The 13,958-nt window shown below is 35.0% G+C and overlaps 2 protein-coding genes across 4 annotated transcripts; both read right to left on the reverse strand.

The window, feature by feature from the left end:
- Nucleotides 1-265: 265 nt before the first annotated feature.
- On the reverse strand, nucleotides 266-10,330 carry DFB (DHFS-FPGS homolog B). 3 transcript variants are annotated; one of them, XM_088212887.1, is made up of 17 exons: nucleotides 10,170-10,329; nucleotides 10,067-10,102; nucleotides 9,752-9,883; nucleotides 9,587-9,652; nucleotides 7,930-8,039; nucleotides 7,268-7,328; nucleotides 6,655-6,738; nucleotides 6,474-6,530; nucleotides 6,264-6,324; nucleotides 5,896-5,942; nucleotides 5,723-5,800; nucleotides 5,389-5,559; nucleotides 5,024-5,314; nucleotides 1,650-1,728; nucleotides 1,272-1,424; nucleotides 989-1,146; nucleotides 266-818 (listed from the first exon to the last, which is right to left on the reverse strand). In XM_088212887.1, the coding sequence occupies exons 1-17, from the start codon at nucleotides 10,302-10,304 to the stop codon at nucleotides 759-761; spliced, it is 1,779 nt and encodes a 592-aa protein (XP_088069013.1). In that variant the 5' UTR covers nucleotides 10,305-10,329; the 3' UTR covers nucleotides 266-758. The 3 variants fall into 3 exon arrangements, with proteins under 3 accessions (XP_088069013.1, XP_088069015.1, XP_088069014.1); XM_088212889.1 differs by lacking the exon at nucleotides 9,752-9,883 and having other exon boundaries at nucleotides 10,170-10,330; XM_088212888.1 differs by lacking the exon at nucleotides 6,655-6,738 and having other exon boundaries at nucleotides 10,170-10,330.
- Nucleotides 10,331-12,680: 2,350 nt separating this feature from the next.
- LOC110817005 (putative glycosyltransferase At3g07620) lies at nucleotides 12,681-13,945 on the reverse strand. Its single transcript, XM_088213763.1, has 3 exons — nucleotides 13,925-13,945; nucleotides 13,759-13,842; nucleotides 12,681-13,499 (listed from the first exon to the last, which is right to left on the reverse strand). Exons 1-3 carry the CDS (start codon nucleotides 13,943-13,945, stop codon nucleotides 12,681-12,683), a joined length of 924 nt encoding a protein of 307 aa, XP_088069889.1.
- Nucleotides 13,946-13,958: the final 13 nt, after the last annotated feature.

The raw sequence follows: 13,958 nt of genomic DNA on the forward strand, positions 1-13,958 counted from the left end.
GACCCTCAACTCAAATATTTCCTACACAAGTTTTTTCCTTATATACAAATAATGTAATATTTAATAATAACTAAACTCTCACCCCAAATCCCCCCTAAACTAGTATGTAGTATAAAATTGCCCCTGGTTCCTGCACTGAACTTAACCCACACGCTCTTTAAAAAGAGAGATGGCTGCCACTTGAACTAAGCTTCTGCCCTCTCATAAGTTTGGAGCACATAAACATCAAAAATGTCTACAAAACTGAAAGAAATAACTCTGGCAGTTGGCAGTCACCCGAACTATTTCTCTATTCTAAGAGTAAATTCAAGCAGACGATAGGCAACATTATCGGTACAGCAGCATTAAACACAGTATGGTAGCATCATTACCATCCATTACCTAATAGACATGGTTGATTTCCAGAATATCATGAAAAGGAAGTTCTCCATTTTCCTTTCCAAGTGAAACTTAATAACCTTTCTTGAATTTATTTTGCTTGCAGTTACAATAATCGGAACCATAAAAAACAAAACGAACTACACTATTGAAGTTTTCTCCACTAAGAAGTGTGTGTCTCAAATGCCTCAACCTGCATTGCCAACATGCCAGTAGGTTCAAGGACATCATGTGTGCAAGACGTGCATCCGCAAGCACCATAAAGAAGTACTCACTTAAAACTGAGGTTATCCAGCAATACTTCCATCTCATTAAGAAACCAGATTATGAATGCCGAAGTGCATGTATCAACAGGCATAAGGCTTTAGCTTCTTCTCCCCTCACTTCTTGACTAATCTCAAGACATCACCCAAAAGATGTATTGAACCAGTTACCAGCACCTAAAAGATCAAATAGAAGGAAAACAATACCCCAACTACATTATTTTGTTAAATCTATGAAAATTTTCACAGCAAAACAGTCAAGAACAACCCAGCTTTACTTCTGCGTAAAATGGAAATGCATTTGTTGCCTACGCACTCAAGCAAATAATTTTCTGCAAAAGCATTACCTGAAAACGAAGAGATTCATTCTGCCGAACGCAGTCCCTAAGCCATTTAATCGCCATTGGTAGAGAAGGGAATACTGAACTGTTTTCAAAACTTCGAGCACTCATTCCTGTAACATCTTTAATTTCCTGAACAGAATCTGCACTCTTGGCTTCTCTTCCTAATAAGTTAAAAGACTTTATAATAAATATATAAATAAACTTAGAAGAAGAGCTGCTTTTCGATGTTGTAAGGATTTTCAGTGTATGTCACGAATCAATCAAAGATAATAAAAGTTTAGCATACCTCTTTCACCCTGTATCAGGTTTTCCCATACTCTTTGAAGAGAAAACTGCCAGGACAAATCAACTTGAGATTCACTTGAAGGTAAAGAATGGGATCCAACCTTGTGATATAAGGATACATTTGGGACAAACAATGCCTTCTTGAAGCAAACACCTAAAATATCAATTGAATTCCAATAAATTGTGTAAGCATAATAGATTTCCTTATTAGATAAGCTTCTTCGAAAACATCTCCAGAGCATGTAAATATTATGTTGAACTAGTAACTTACAAAACCTTCTCCACAGAGTTGATGCTAAAGTAATCATCCCAATTTATATTCCCATGCTTGGAAATTATGCTCAAAATAAATATAGAACATACCAAAACGCATACTTACCATGATTAGCACATGTTCTCATCAGACGCGGAAGAAGCAACTGGGGATCTCGCACAGACATACAATTGAACAACAGTATCTGCAAGTATTTCACAATTACTTCAGTTAGAATCACCCAGATGCAACGTGAGTGTCTTTTAGTTACAGCAACATCGAGTACAAAGTTCCTTATTTGCCACAAAAGCATATGTAAAAAATGTGCAACCATGGGTACAAGCTACCAGGTGGATGTTACCAAATTATCAGCCTTTTAGATATGAACATGATCTAATTACAAGTTCAAGCATGGAAGCGAACTAGTTGATAATTGGTTCTATTTGTCATTGCCTTTCCACCAAGCTTTTATTAAATTTAAGTACCAACTCATACAAACCACTACTTCTTTACCCAACTAAACTCCTCTGGCTAGGCAGAAGTGTAATAACCGAGTCCGAAAAAACGACCCGAAATAATTGTTTTTTCTCTTTAATTTTTAATTTAAATATTTGATTAATTTATTTTATTTTTATTTAAGTGAAATTTAAAAAAAAAATGAATTAGGAACGAGATTGAAAATAATTTTGATAAAAATAGATAAAAATTTGAATTTTGTGGGTGTTTTTGAAAGAAAAATTGAAAACAGAAGATCAAAGTGCAAATAGAGAATGTTCGGCCACGTAGAACCGCCCAGTCAACAGTCTCTATGAACCGGAGCGCGTCGCGTTACAAGGCGCGCTGACATTGGTGCCACGCGAGAGGCTACACCAGCGATCCGCATGCCCCACAATCGAACAACTCAAGATTGCGTGCGTGGACTGCCTGGATTTGTTTCCACCTTAGACGCGGTTTGATGGTCGAGATTAATCGTGATGAACGGTCAAGATTCGTTTCCTCCTTAAGCACGATCGGACGAACGAGATCAATCGCGATGCACGACCTAAATCAATGCGAAATGATTATAAATAATTCGCATCACACAGAAACTTAAACCCTAACCGCTAGCTCCCGCCGAAGAAGAAGAACCAGACTCCGGAGAAGGAGTCACCGCCGACCGCTAAAAAAGGTAAAATTTCACTCTACCCGCTCGAAATTCGATTACGAGTACCCATGTGGCCAAATCAAAACAAGAGAAACAACGGGTGAGCCAGAAACCGTGGGTAAAGCGCAGCGGAGCCGCCGCGGCTAAAACCCCAAAACTTCTCCAATGAGCCCCTTCTTGATTCTTGTTTCTTGTTTCACGTGATTTTTCGATCATTGTGCTCACCATCTTTTTTTGTACAGCCTAACCAAAGAAACAACTTCAACCACAAAAGAAGATCGGCGGAGCCGCCGTACCCAGAGGTCCCCTCACCGATAGGTTTGGTTTTTTTAAAAATTTTCTGGCCAAACGAGGCTCCTAACGTGTTTTTCTGCAAGAATACGGTCAAAATCAATCAAAATCGACCAAAACCGACTAGGTCAAGGCGAACCACTGCCGTAGGCAGGGGGAGCCAATGTCAAAACCCCAAAAATTGGCCGAAATGAATTTTGGACACCAATTTTAGATTTTTGGGATATTTTTAGGTGTGTGACGAGTGTTTTGAATTCTACATGACAAATTCAGAGAACCTGGTACTAGTTAGAAGGCGTAATAGACAGTTTGGCATCTCGAAACGCCGATTCGGGTAAGAATCACTCACCCTATTCTCTATTATGGTAAATTGAGACTTAACGATGTATAATTTCATGCTTTGTAAAAATTTGAAAAACCCTAAAAATAATTATAGGTCACTAGTGGAACCGGAATCAGTTAGTTCACAATTGTCTTGATTTCCTATTTATTTTCTTGTATTGTCCTACTTGCTTGATTTTCGTATAATACATGTTCTTAATTTATAGTTTCAATGGTTTTATCGACTTATTTGGTTATTTTGGTTATATACTGTCAACATGAATGTAATTCAATTGATTTGTGAATGTAATATGAGATATTGGTATGCGTTATTGGTTGTTTATTGATGAAAATTTGCATGTAAAGGACTTACTGGGTACCCAAAGAAAATGTGGATGGGCCCGGTACAGAAGGAATCCTACCGTGAACGTTATCTCAGTCGAACGGGAATAGGAAATTCCTTACTAAGAAGATTTAGGATATATGATTCAGTCTCATACCAAACGGGGTATCGAACCAATGGAATGTTTGACATCCATTAGTGGATAAGGTATGAGGACGGCTGGTTAATTGTTAAAATTAGTTATTAGGTTCACGAGTATGGGGGACATCCTTATGGACCCCCAGGGATACCAGTAAGCAAGTAAAGGAAAATTATTGTTTTTTATTCTCTTATATGTGAAAATGAAAAGTGATATAAATATGGGTTTTCATAAATTATTTTGGAAAACTCGTTACGATAAATTCGAAATATACAGTCTTCTTTATATTAAATGAATTTACTTAAATTAAATACTCCATTAGTTGTTTTATGATTTTTACCAATTTTCAGTTTTCTGTATCTGTTATTAGCGTGATATTCTTACTGGGCTAGTGTAACTCACCCTTTCATGAACTATTTCAGATCAAGAGAACCAAGATCCAGATCTCAATCAGCAAGAGAGTTGTGAGTAGTCTACTATCCAAACTCCCTTCAAGTGCTACCGAATGTTATTTTAAAATGTTTAGTTATTCGTTTTTCGTTTTATTTTTTTAATTTTCATTTATATTTTAGAATGTACATTCCCGTAACCCTATTGAACATTCTAAATTATTGCGTAAAGAATGTAAACTTTAACTTAATTAATCGTTCCAGCATTAAATTTATAAATTTATTTTCCTTTAAATTCCGAGTCTTACAGTGCTCCATTAGTTGTTTTATAATTTTTACCAATATTCAAATTTTCGTATCTGTGATTAGCGTGATATTCTTAGTGAACTAGTGCAACTCACCCTTTTATTAACTATTAGATATCAAAAGGATCAAGATTCAAATTCTGATCAGCAAGAGAGTTGTGAGTAGTCCACTATTCAGACTCCCTTCAAATTCTAGTGAAGGTTTTTCTAAAATGTTTAGTTTTTCGTTTTTCGTTTTATTTCTTTAATTTTCATTTATCTTTTAGAATGGATATTCTCGTAATCCTATTAAGCATTTTAAATTATTGTATAAGTAATGTAAACCCTAAATCTATTAATCACTTCCGTATTAAATTTATAAATTTACTTCTCTTTAAATTTCGAGTCTCTACAGAAGTCTTGCCCCAAACTTCCTTTTTTACCATCTTTCACTTATGGTCAAGATTTGAGGATAGTAGGGGGAAAAAGAGATTTGCTTAACCAGTTAAGAGAAAGTACAACTGTCGCATTATGTATAGTTATTTCCTGAATTTCAGCAAATTAAACAAATAATAATTGTCTGGCTTACCTGTTGGGAGTTCTTCCTCGATATTTCATCATGGTTCTTCGGTGTCAGTTCATTCGAGGATCCAGAATCCTGACTCGGACTATTCAAGTTTCGTTGCTGATTGTCTTCCTTAATTGCAAGAGAGAACCATCTAGCACATACTTCCATACTTTCAGGACTGTGAGCTCCATCCAAATAAAACACCAGATCTCCTGGACTTTCAGCGTCAATAAATTGATCGGATACAATTTGAGCTCGTCCTTGCAAGCTGGCTGTAGTTAGACCTTTGATGAACTGTTCAGGCAAAGAATTCTGTTCCAAGCATATGAAAGCTGAAATTACTATCTAGCAAAACAAAGGACAGACAGGAGAATGCAGATGACTACCACTTCAGTCTCATTCAGGTTGATAACATCAAGATGACCTGTCCTCTGAAGCCATGTTGAAGATAGTGCAATTGCAAGACCTGCATTTATATGCTGGTGCTCACCCTCAAGCCCAAGTTTTTGGCCATTTAATAAGCTTTCATCCAAAGGCTGTGCCACTTGAAGATGTACCTACCACCGGTAGATCATAAATTAACATAGATCCATTAAGTGTTGATACACAAGTCAATTTTATTAAGTTAGAGCCAAATTTATGAAGTGCCGATACACAAATCAGTCATTTTATAGTCTAGTGGGAAACCATAACAGCAGCTGAAAGAATTATCAAATTTACATCCAATTTAGAAGCCTTCTCTTCAAGTACACCCATTGCTTCTTCAGGCTGAGGCACTGTAAAAGCTGGAACCTCACGCTACACCAGTAGAAGGAAGAACAAATTGCATGGTAAATAAAGAAGTTAAATAGTGAAATAAAAGAAGTAACACTTCGGGAGACTCTTAGAAACACCTTAAAGATACCAGCCTTCTCCCCTGCAATTTCCCCAAGAGTGTTCCCTGTCATGGCATCCAGCAAATAAAAAAGAACTGTAAGTACAATAAAAACACTCCTCAAGACAGTAATAATCATGAATCAATAATGTGTCAATGAATTTATGACACTAACTACAATAAAAAGTGAATGGACACAAACACATGTATGCATGTTTATGTAAGAATACAAGCATGCTTGTATATCTGATTGTGACAAGCCATACAAGCATACGACAAGTAATGTCATTGAGTGAAATAAAAACACCAGCAGAACTAACTTATACAAGCCCCCAGTGATATTTACAATCATGAGCCATTACCTAATTACATAAATATAACACTAACCAAGAATCTCCATGTGGTCATACCCAAGAGAAGAAATACCGCATACAACAGGTGCCTGAACCTGAAGTATTATCCCATTTATACACACGTTAGAAACATGCTGCCAGTAACATTGCTTTCTACCAGTAAAGTAAAGTAAAGAAGTTATTTTCAAGCCTGCAAGGTGCTACAGATCGACTATCCCCTGTAACATAAAAAGAAAAAACATACCACATTTGTTGCATCAAACCTCCCGCCTAATCCAACCTCTAAGATTACAACATCTACCTGCATAGAACATTGAGAGTAATACTTCTTATTGCACTTTATCACTAGAATACGCATTCTTGAATTAGTAGAATTCATTTGTAATGAAGGTGGTAAGTGTCACAAGATACACATAAACATAAACCTGCTCTGCTGCAAATATCTTGAAAGCAAGTAAAGCAATAAAGCGAAAGAATGTAGGCATTGGAACATCCTCAGTAACTTTTTCCTGCAACCCAGCAAAGACGTCTAAGATAACAAATACAAAAACAAAGCAGACTAAACTCTCATTTTTGAAAAAGGTGAAACATATGTTCTAAGGAGCAAGATGCACTAGTGATATAATTTATGCAATATGTAATGATATAGCTTATTCAACCCAATAACTTGGGAAAAAGGTGACGCCATAGCAGTTTAGAATGTTGTATAGCCTCAGTGAATTGATTCCAAGCATAAAACTCCATTAGTTCCAAGTTCTGTTCCAGATGCAATTTAAAATTAACTGAAGGTAGCATAGCAGCCAAAGAACTTAATTACTTAATCGTCTGTCCTATGTCATGATTGATTCTTCTTATCCATCATAACAAGTCAAATCAATTAAGTACTACAATTAGATACACCCATCTACACACACACACACATGTAAAATCCCTTTGTATATAAGTGACATCTCAATGGCGCCTTCTAATGATGCTACTTGTTTTTTTTCCCAAAAGGAAAACCATGTAATACGCTAGAATTAAAGGATAGAACAATACCTTGAGTCTATTGTAGCACCACCAAAAGTAAGTTAAAAACTTCTCTTCACATATTTCAACACTGCAGCAAACCAGAAACAACAAATTTTTGATAAATCAGAAAAATCTTTACTTGTGACTTTTGTGTGTGTCTGTATGCATGTTTGCAGGACAGGAAAGAAAGTGCTGAACATCTTACTATATCAAAATTATTGCTGAAAGAAATAAATTATAACATGCTCAACAAACACAAGAATCAAGGAACTAGAATTGACCAGTTTTTGTCAATGAAACAGATATTTAAACCATTCAAATTTATGAAGTAAACTATACATCTCCCTAACTCGTAGCCAATACTAAAACATAACAAAAATAGATTAACAATCACAAAAAGCCACTTGATCCTGCTCTGGTACCATGGACATTTATAACTAATTTTTTTTTTTATTAAATTTTTATTCATGATATTTTATTTACAACTACTGAATATATATAGAAGAATATTAGAGAGTTTTAGTAGAAAACTAAATACAAATCAGTCCCATAAAAGTAAAAAGTTTTTCAGTTATGGAGGTCGATCATGATTCTACTTTACAAGGGGATTTCCCTGTACATACCAATCTATATAGAAATTGAACTTCTACAAGAAATCGTATTCCTACAATGAATTATGAAAAACTGACCCATTCAAACGAAATCTTTCCCGGATATCAATGAGATGAGGAGACGTGAAAAGTCCTGTGCGGAACCCACAATTACGTAAAATGGATTCGGTAAAGGTACATGTGGATCCCTCCAGTCCAAAAAATAAGAGAGGTTAGTTTCACTGTCAGAAAACCAACAAAAAAGGGCAGGGGCAGACAAGAAGTTCAAATTATAAATAGATTCTTCGATATAAATATTATTAAAATATTGAAATTCCAAAATGGATAAATATCAGTTACCAGATGTACAAACTTTCATTATCTAATTTTTAACATAGAGCGAGAAACTAACAAACAAGGAGGAACACAACCGCCTCCTTAGCTCACATGGAACAAGTTTGCATTATCCATAATTGACCAAAAACCAAAAATAGAAAACCGAAATCAAATCAAAGAAGCAAGAGCTTTGCTTGGAAACTCTAACAAACAGAAAGAGAAAGAAGGAAGATGCTTAAACTATAAAACATTGAAACTTTCAAATAAAAGGTGAAAATAAAATACTACTCAAAATGCACAACCATGATTATCTCGACTCCAACTTTAGGAAGATATTCCTTCTAAGATTTGGTTGCTAGAAAACAGAAATTCTCAACAAAAAGCAAATAGGATAGATGAAGATAAACCAACTACAAAGCTATGCACATATGAAATCATCTCACCAGCATAAAACAAGCAAAACTATAATCAGAAAATATAGCATATCAGAGAGCACCATGAGGCCGTTCAGATTTACTTTCTCTTGTTGTGCTAAGTTCATACAACTTTTAACTTGATTTTAAGCTTTTAAGCTTGAAAGTGTTTGGATAACTTACTTTTCTTTTCTAGATTTCAAACTCTAAAAAGCAGTAAACTTATGAGCTTTAAGCTAAATTTTTAGTAAAATGACCAGAATTGTAATTTACCATATTTTTATGCAAAAGTATTTGAAAATAATTTCAAGTTAAGTTGATCAACAAAAGCATTTTTAATTTTTCTATTGTTAAATTTTAATATTTGAGACATTTTATTAAGTTCTATAAAACATCAATCACATTTATTAAATAAAAACAATTAAAGTCATCAATGTAAATGTGAAGTGAAATAACTCTCCAAAATTTAAGTTATCAATATAAATAACTATCTCGCTATTTTTCTTGTATATAATTTTATCTCGATGTAATGTAATGTGAAAAACCAGTTTCACATATTCTAGATGAAAATTGAAGTGTATGAAGTAGTAAGTTTGTAAATTTTCATTTTGACGAGGGGTATGCTAATCCAAAATAATGATCCAATAAACTAAAAGCTCTCTATTGCACCTGTACCAAACAAAAAAAAAACAACTTTGACCAACTTATTATTTTTTTATGGCTAAAATGCTAGTGTTTGTTTTTCCAAGGAAAATGTGCTTTAACCAATTTCGACCCAAAGAAAAAGTCAATTCAAGGACCCTCCATAAAAGCCTCATAGATTAATGTACCCATATGATGAAGGTAACACCTCCTTTCAAAAAAATAATGAAGGTAACAACAAACACCAAGCAACAGCAAGGTTGTCAATCAAAATGGTCTCTTTAAGAATCAAAAGTTCTGAAGTTACGGTCAACAAAGTATCAAAAAATGCGTGACAAAATCCAATCCAAGCAAAAATTCAGTACCTTCCCCTTGGTACCAGCCACATGGATGATTTTCATCTGAGAAACTGCCTCATCCAGCTCTAATATCTATATCCAATGGGACAAAAAAAGAAATATTAGCTTCAAACCCAAGGAAAAAAGCATAAATATTAGAAACACTTAGCATGCAATATCAAGCATAGTAACCTTCAGATAATCAAACAGCAAGTCGAATCGATCCCCTTTGTTACTCTTATCAGCACGACTGCGTTTCGTAATCAACGAGGACAGAACGTCCAACGCCTCCTCGTATGGTGTCGGCGATCCATTTCCACCTTTCTTAGCAACAACCAAACATCAAAAAACACGCAAGTGCACCACCCAGAAGTTCAAAAACAGGAAACAAAATTCTATTCGCTGAGAATATTCAAACAGATACGAATTCCAAATCCCTACACAACTTGAAAAGATTAGAGCGAACACAGACAATAAAAAAACCCAATGAGAACACAGAAGAATTACCTTGTTCCATGTCGATTTGGACTCCGAATAACACGCCTGAATTCAAGTAAAAACGTTAACTTGGATTCGCCGGCAATAACCAGAGAGATAGAAAGGAACCAACCTTGATAGGGAAAGATAGAGAAAGGAAGTGGATGGTGGAGTTTTGTAGGCGTGAAGATGACGGGATTGGAATTGGAGGGTGGAGCCGAGCTTGGTCGCTAAACGACTGTGTGTTGAGCGCGAGAGGGGCAAGCATTTTTGGGTTAAAGACAAAAAGTGCAGTGATGCTTGGTCGAGTTAGAATGTTTTCGTTTTCTTTGAATTTGCTTTCCTGGCCCTGGATTTTTAAATATTTACACCCAAAAGTCTTTAAAGTTAAAAAGAGGAATTTCAAAAAATCTTTACACACATATATATATATATATATCAAATTAATTTGTAATCTTATATTTTGTTTCAAATATACTTTAAGTGTTATTTAACAATTATATATTTCATTAAATTTAAGGAAAATTTTAAGGCTTTCGAGAAAATGAAAAATTGAAAGTCTTAATTAGTTGTAACTTTATTTTCTAATGTAGTTTGGTTAATTAAATTTTGTTATATAACTTTTTTAAATTTACATAAAATATTTTTTAATGACCCCTAAAAAACAGTAACTTTTGAAACCCGTACTTGGTAATGGAGGCCGGATACAACCAACTCATAAGTTTATATATTTATCTATAAAATTTTTTACTTTAGTTTATAACTAAATAATAATTGCAAATATGTGTATTTTTCCCAAATGATTAGAGATTTTATTTTCTTGTACTTCAAATAAATTAATTCATGTATTAAATTTTAAATATTTGCACTGATTTATATATTAATTTTTGTTTTTTAATATTTTTTAAAAAATATTAATTAAATATTATTAATACTGTAAAAATAATTTATTTTTTAATTATTTTTAAAAAATATTAAAAATATACCATTAAAAAATAAAAAGTTTATCTATGTTACTAACAACTTCACACTTTGAGGTCTCGCATATGAAACTACTTTATTGATAATCTCTTCATCTTTACCCTATTTGTCGGCCTCACGATCCATTTTAGTTACAACTACCTCTTCTCATCAACTCCATCGAGATTTTTGTCTTTATATATTCGTTGAGATAAACATCAATGTCTACATATGAGAACATGTCGCAAACAAGCACTTCACTCGCATGCAACAACTTTGATTACAAGATCAGTACCTTGAACTCGTGTTTTTCTAGTTTGGGCTTGACTGCTTTAATGGTGGACAATAACTGAATTGTATCAACCATCGGTTGACATCAATATTAATATTGAGGAAGACATAGAGTCAGAAGATCTTGGTGGAGTTGATAGGGATGAGATATGTATAGCCAAGTTGGATGAGGTGGTCGGATGATAGGGTAAATGTAGAGAGGTCATCGATTTAGTAGATTTCATTTGCGATATCTCTGAACATCAAGCAGTCAGTGACATCAATTTTTTTTTCTATATTTATAGTTGATTTAAAAAAAAATAGATATCAAGTGATGTCTGAGTTATATATTTATCAAATTAAAAATAATTATATATTTCATTTAATATCATATACTAAATTTACTATCAACGAGTGTCATTTAATAAACATTAACTAATATAAATATTATGATACAAACTAACTTAAATATTTAGAAAGAGTATTGATATTGATTTAGTACAAACTCCTGTGTTAAAAATTAAAATATTATTTAAACTTCAAAAATTATTTAATATCTAATGTAAAAATTTATTAATAAAAAATAACCACATGTTTAACTTATTGCCACGTGTCATTCACTAAACGGAGTTAGCATTATTAGATTAATACTTATATTTTTGTAAGTTAAATGATTAATGAAAATAATTATAAATATATAGACTACCTTAATATTTAGGTCTTAAATATAATGTTGTAAACTTAATAATCAATCAAACATATCTAAATATTAAATTAATTATTATAATATTTTTAAATATTTGAATTTATTATTTTATTTATTTTTTACTGTTTTATTTTTGTTACTTTCAAAAGATATACGTAATAATCTAAAAATATTAATTGTCAATAATGAATTTGTCACGGAACATAGAGTTTGATATATGACTATTTTTAGTTTGTTAAATTTTTATATCAGATGTTTAAATATTTTAAATTTTAATTATTTTTAATATAAAAATAATAATTTAAAAAAAAAAAAAGTAAACAAGCTTTGAAAAATTACGGTACTTCCTCTTGTTGAACAAGAGCCGCCGACACTGATTCCTTGAGCCATGGTTTTACGAACTAAGCTTCGAAGAGATTGAGGTTAACTTATTATTCTTGGATTAAGTGCGAAGAATCAGATACTTACGGCTCTTGTTTGCAGAGCTCCCTCTCCTCTCGTGTTTTCACGATCTCGATGGTGATGATTTCTCACATTCACCAGCGACAGCGGAATATTTTAATGGCCTTGTAGGCCCAATATTGTTATTGAACATGATCCTAGATCCCAATATAAGTAACCATAGCCTACGTACATTGCACCATACCGAAAGTACACTTTATGCAATCTCCGCCGTCCAAATCCATGACAACAAACCACTCAACGCCGTCAACGGGCAGTCTCGAACACCCATTCTCTCTGCACGCATCTAATCGTATGCCGTCGGATCCATAGTTGATACATCAGCATGTGGAATGCATCATGCAGCTGTGGCTTCCCGTTCCATTCCAGGTGCTTGCTCGCCGCCATACACGATTCCCTCAGTTCATCATACAGTCCCTCCATCGCGTGGCTCAGAACGCTTTTAAGCTCTTGAACCCCGCTCGTGGACCCCACGAACACTGCAAGCTTTTGCCACGTCAGGACGTCCATAAGCAGCAGATCCTGTTTCGGACGGTCGGCGATCAGTACCGGCACCCACCCGAAACGCATCGTTTCACCTAAAGGCGAAACATCGCCGGCTTCGTACTCAAACAAGCAGAACCTACTCCCCGTTAGTCGCTCCTCGTAAGTCGACGAATCAGACGGCTCAGATTCTACCAAAATATCAGCATGGCTCGCCAATCTTTTGACCCACGTCGGATCTTTTACCCATCCCGACCGAACATAACCCAAATATTTCAAAAACCCGGTTCCCGCGCGACGCGCGAGGTTAGCCGCGAGTGGAGGAAGGGTTATATCCTTGTGCGGGATAAAGTTACCGGGCCTTGTTGGGAAGCAAGAGACTATAACCGAGTTCTTGTTCAATTCGATGACGTTTCGATCACCGTACCGGCCGAGCCCGGAACACGAGATCAAGAAGTGGTCGGCTCCGAGGGTGCGATTCCAGTAGGGGAAGAGGGCGCGAAGCTCGGCGACAGCACGTGAGATTGATCGCGTCGAAAGGTTGGAGAAGGGGAGGGGGGATGAAGAAGAGGTGGGCTTCCTCTGGATCAAGAGTGATGAAGGAAGAATTGAGGAGGAGAGAGTAGAAGAGTGTCGCCGTTGGGGAGGTGAAATTCAACGTGGGATTCTCCGGCAGGGTGTAAACGAAAATCTTGAAAGTGTTAACCATCTTTTGGTAACCAAGAAAGAGTGTGGTTGGTGATAGATAGAGTGAAGAAGACGAGGAAGAGAAGAGAAAGAAGGTAAAGAAGAAGAGAGCGAAACGACTTATGAGAGACATTTTACTGGGTTTTCTTCTTACAGAAGTAATAACAGAGCGGGAGGTGGAAGAAGACGACGGAGGCCTCTGTTTTGGGGCGGGTTGAGAAAAAGCAAAAGCAAACTCCTGAGATTTATTTCAGAGATTTTGAATTTGACTTGCTTCTACTTTAATCTACCGTTTCTTTCATTGAGAGGAAATATAATACCACGCGAAAACGCGGCCGCATCATGTCAACTTCT

The sequence above is a fragment of the Carica papaya genome, chromosome 2 (genome assembly GCF_054855325.1).
Source record: "Carica papaya isolate Zhongbai chromosome 2, ASM5485532v1, whole genome shotgun sequence".
In the NCBI taxonomy this organism is placed as follows: domain Eukaryota; kingdom Viridiplantae; phylum Streptophyta; class Magnoliopsida; order Brassicales; family Caricaceae; genus Carica; species Carica papaya.

Bases quoted from the DNA above. Each gene is read 5' to 3' on its own strand.
- DFB (XM_088212887.1), bottom strand. From the start codon at position 10,304: ATGCTTGCCCCTCTCGCGCTCAACACACAGTCGTTTAGCGACCAAGCT. The intron at 9,653-9,751 runs GTTACTATGCTT...CATTGGATATAG, and splicing joins TGCTGTTTGATTATCTGAAG to ATATTAGAGCTGGATGAGGC. The intron at 1,729-5,023 runs GTAAGCCAGACA...AAATACTTGCAG, and splicing joins CGAGGAAGAACTCCCAACAG to ATACTGTTGTTCAATTGTAT.
- LOC110817005 (XM_088213763.1), bottom strand. From the start codon at position 13,945: ATGCGGCCGCGTTTTCGCGTG. The intron at 13,843-13,924 runs GTATTATATTTC...AATAAATCTCAG, and splicing joins TGCGGCCGCGTTTTCGCGTG to GAGTTTGCTTTTGCTTTTTC. The intron at 13,500-13,758 runs GTAAGAAGAAAA...CTCTTGATCCAG, and splicing joins CCCGCTCTGTTATTACTTCT to AGGAAGCCCACCTCTTCTTC.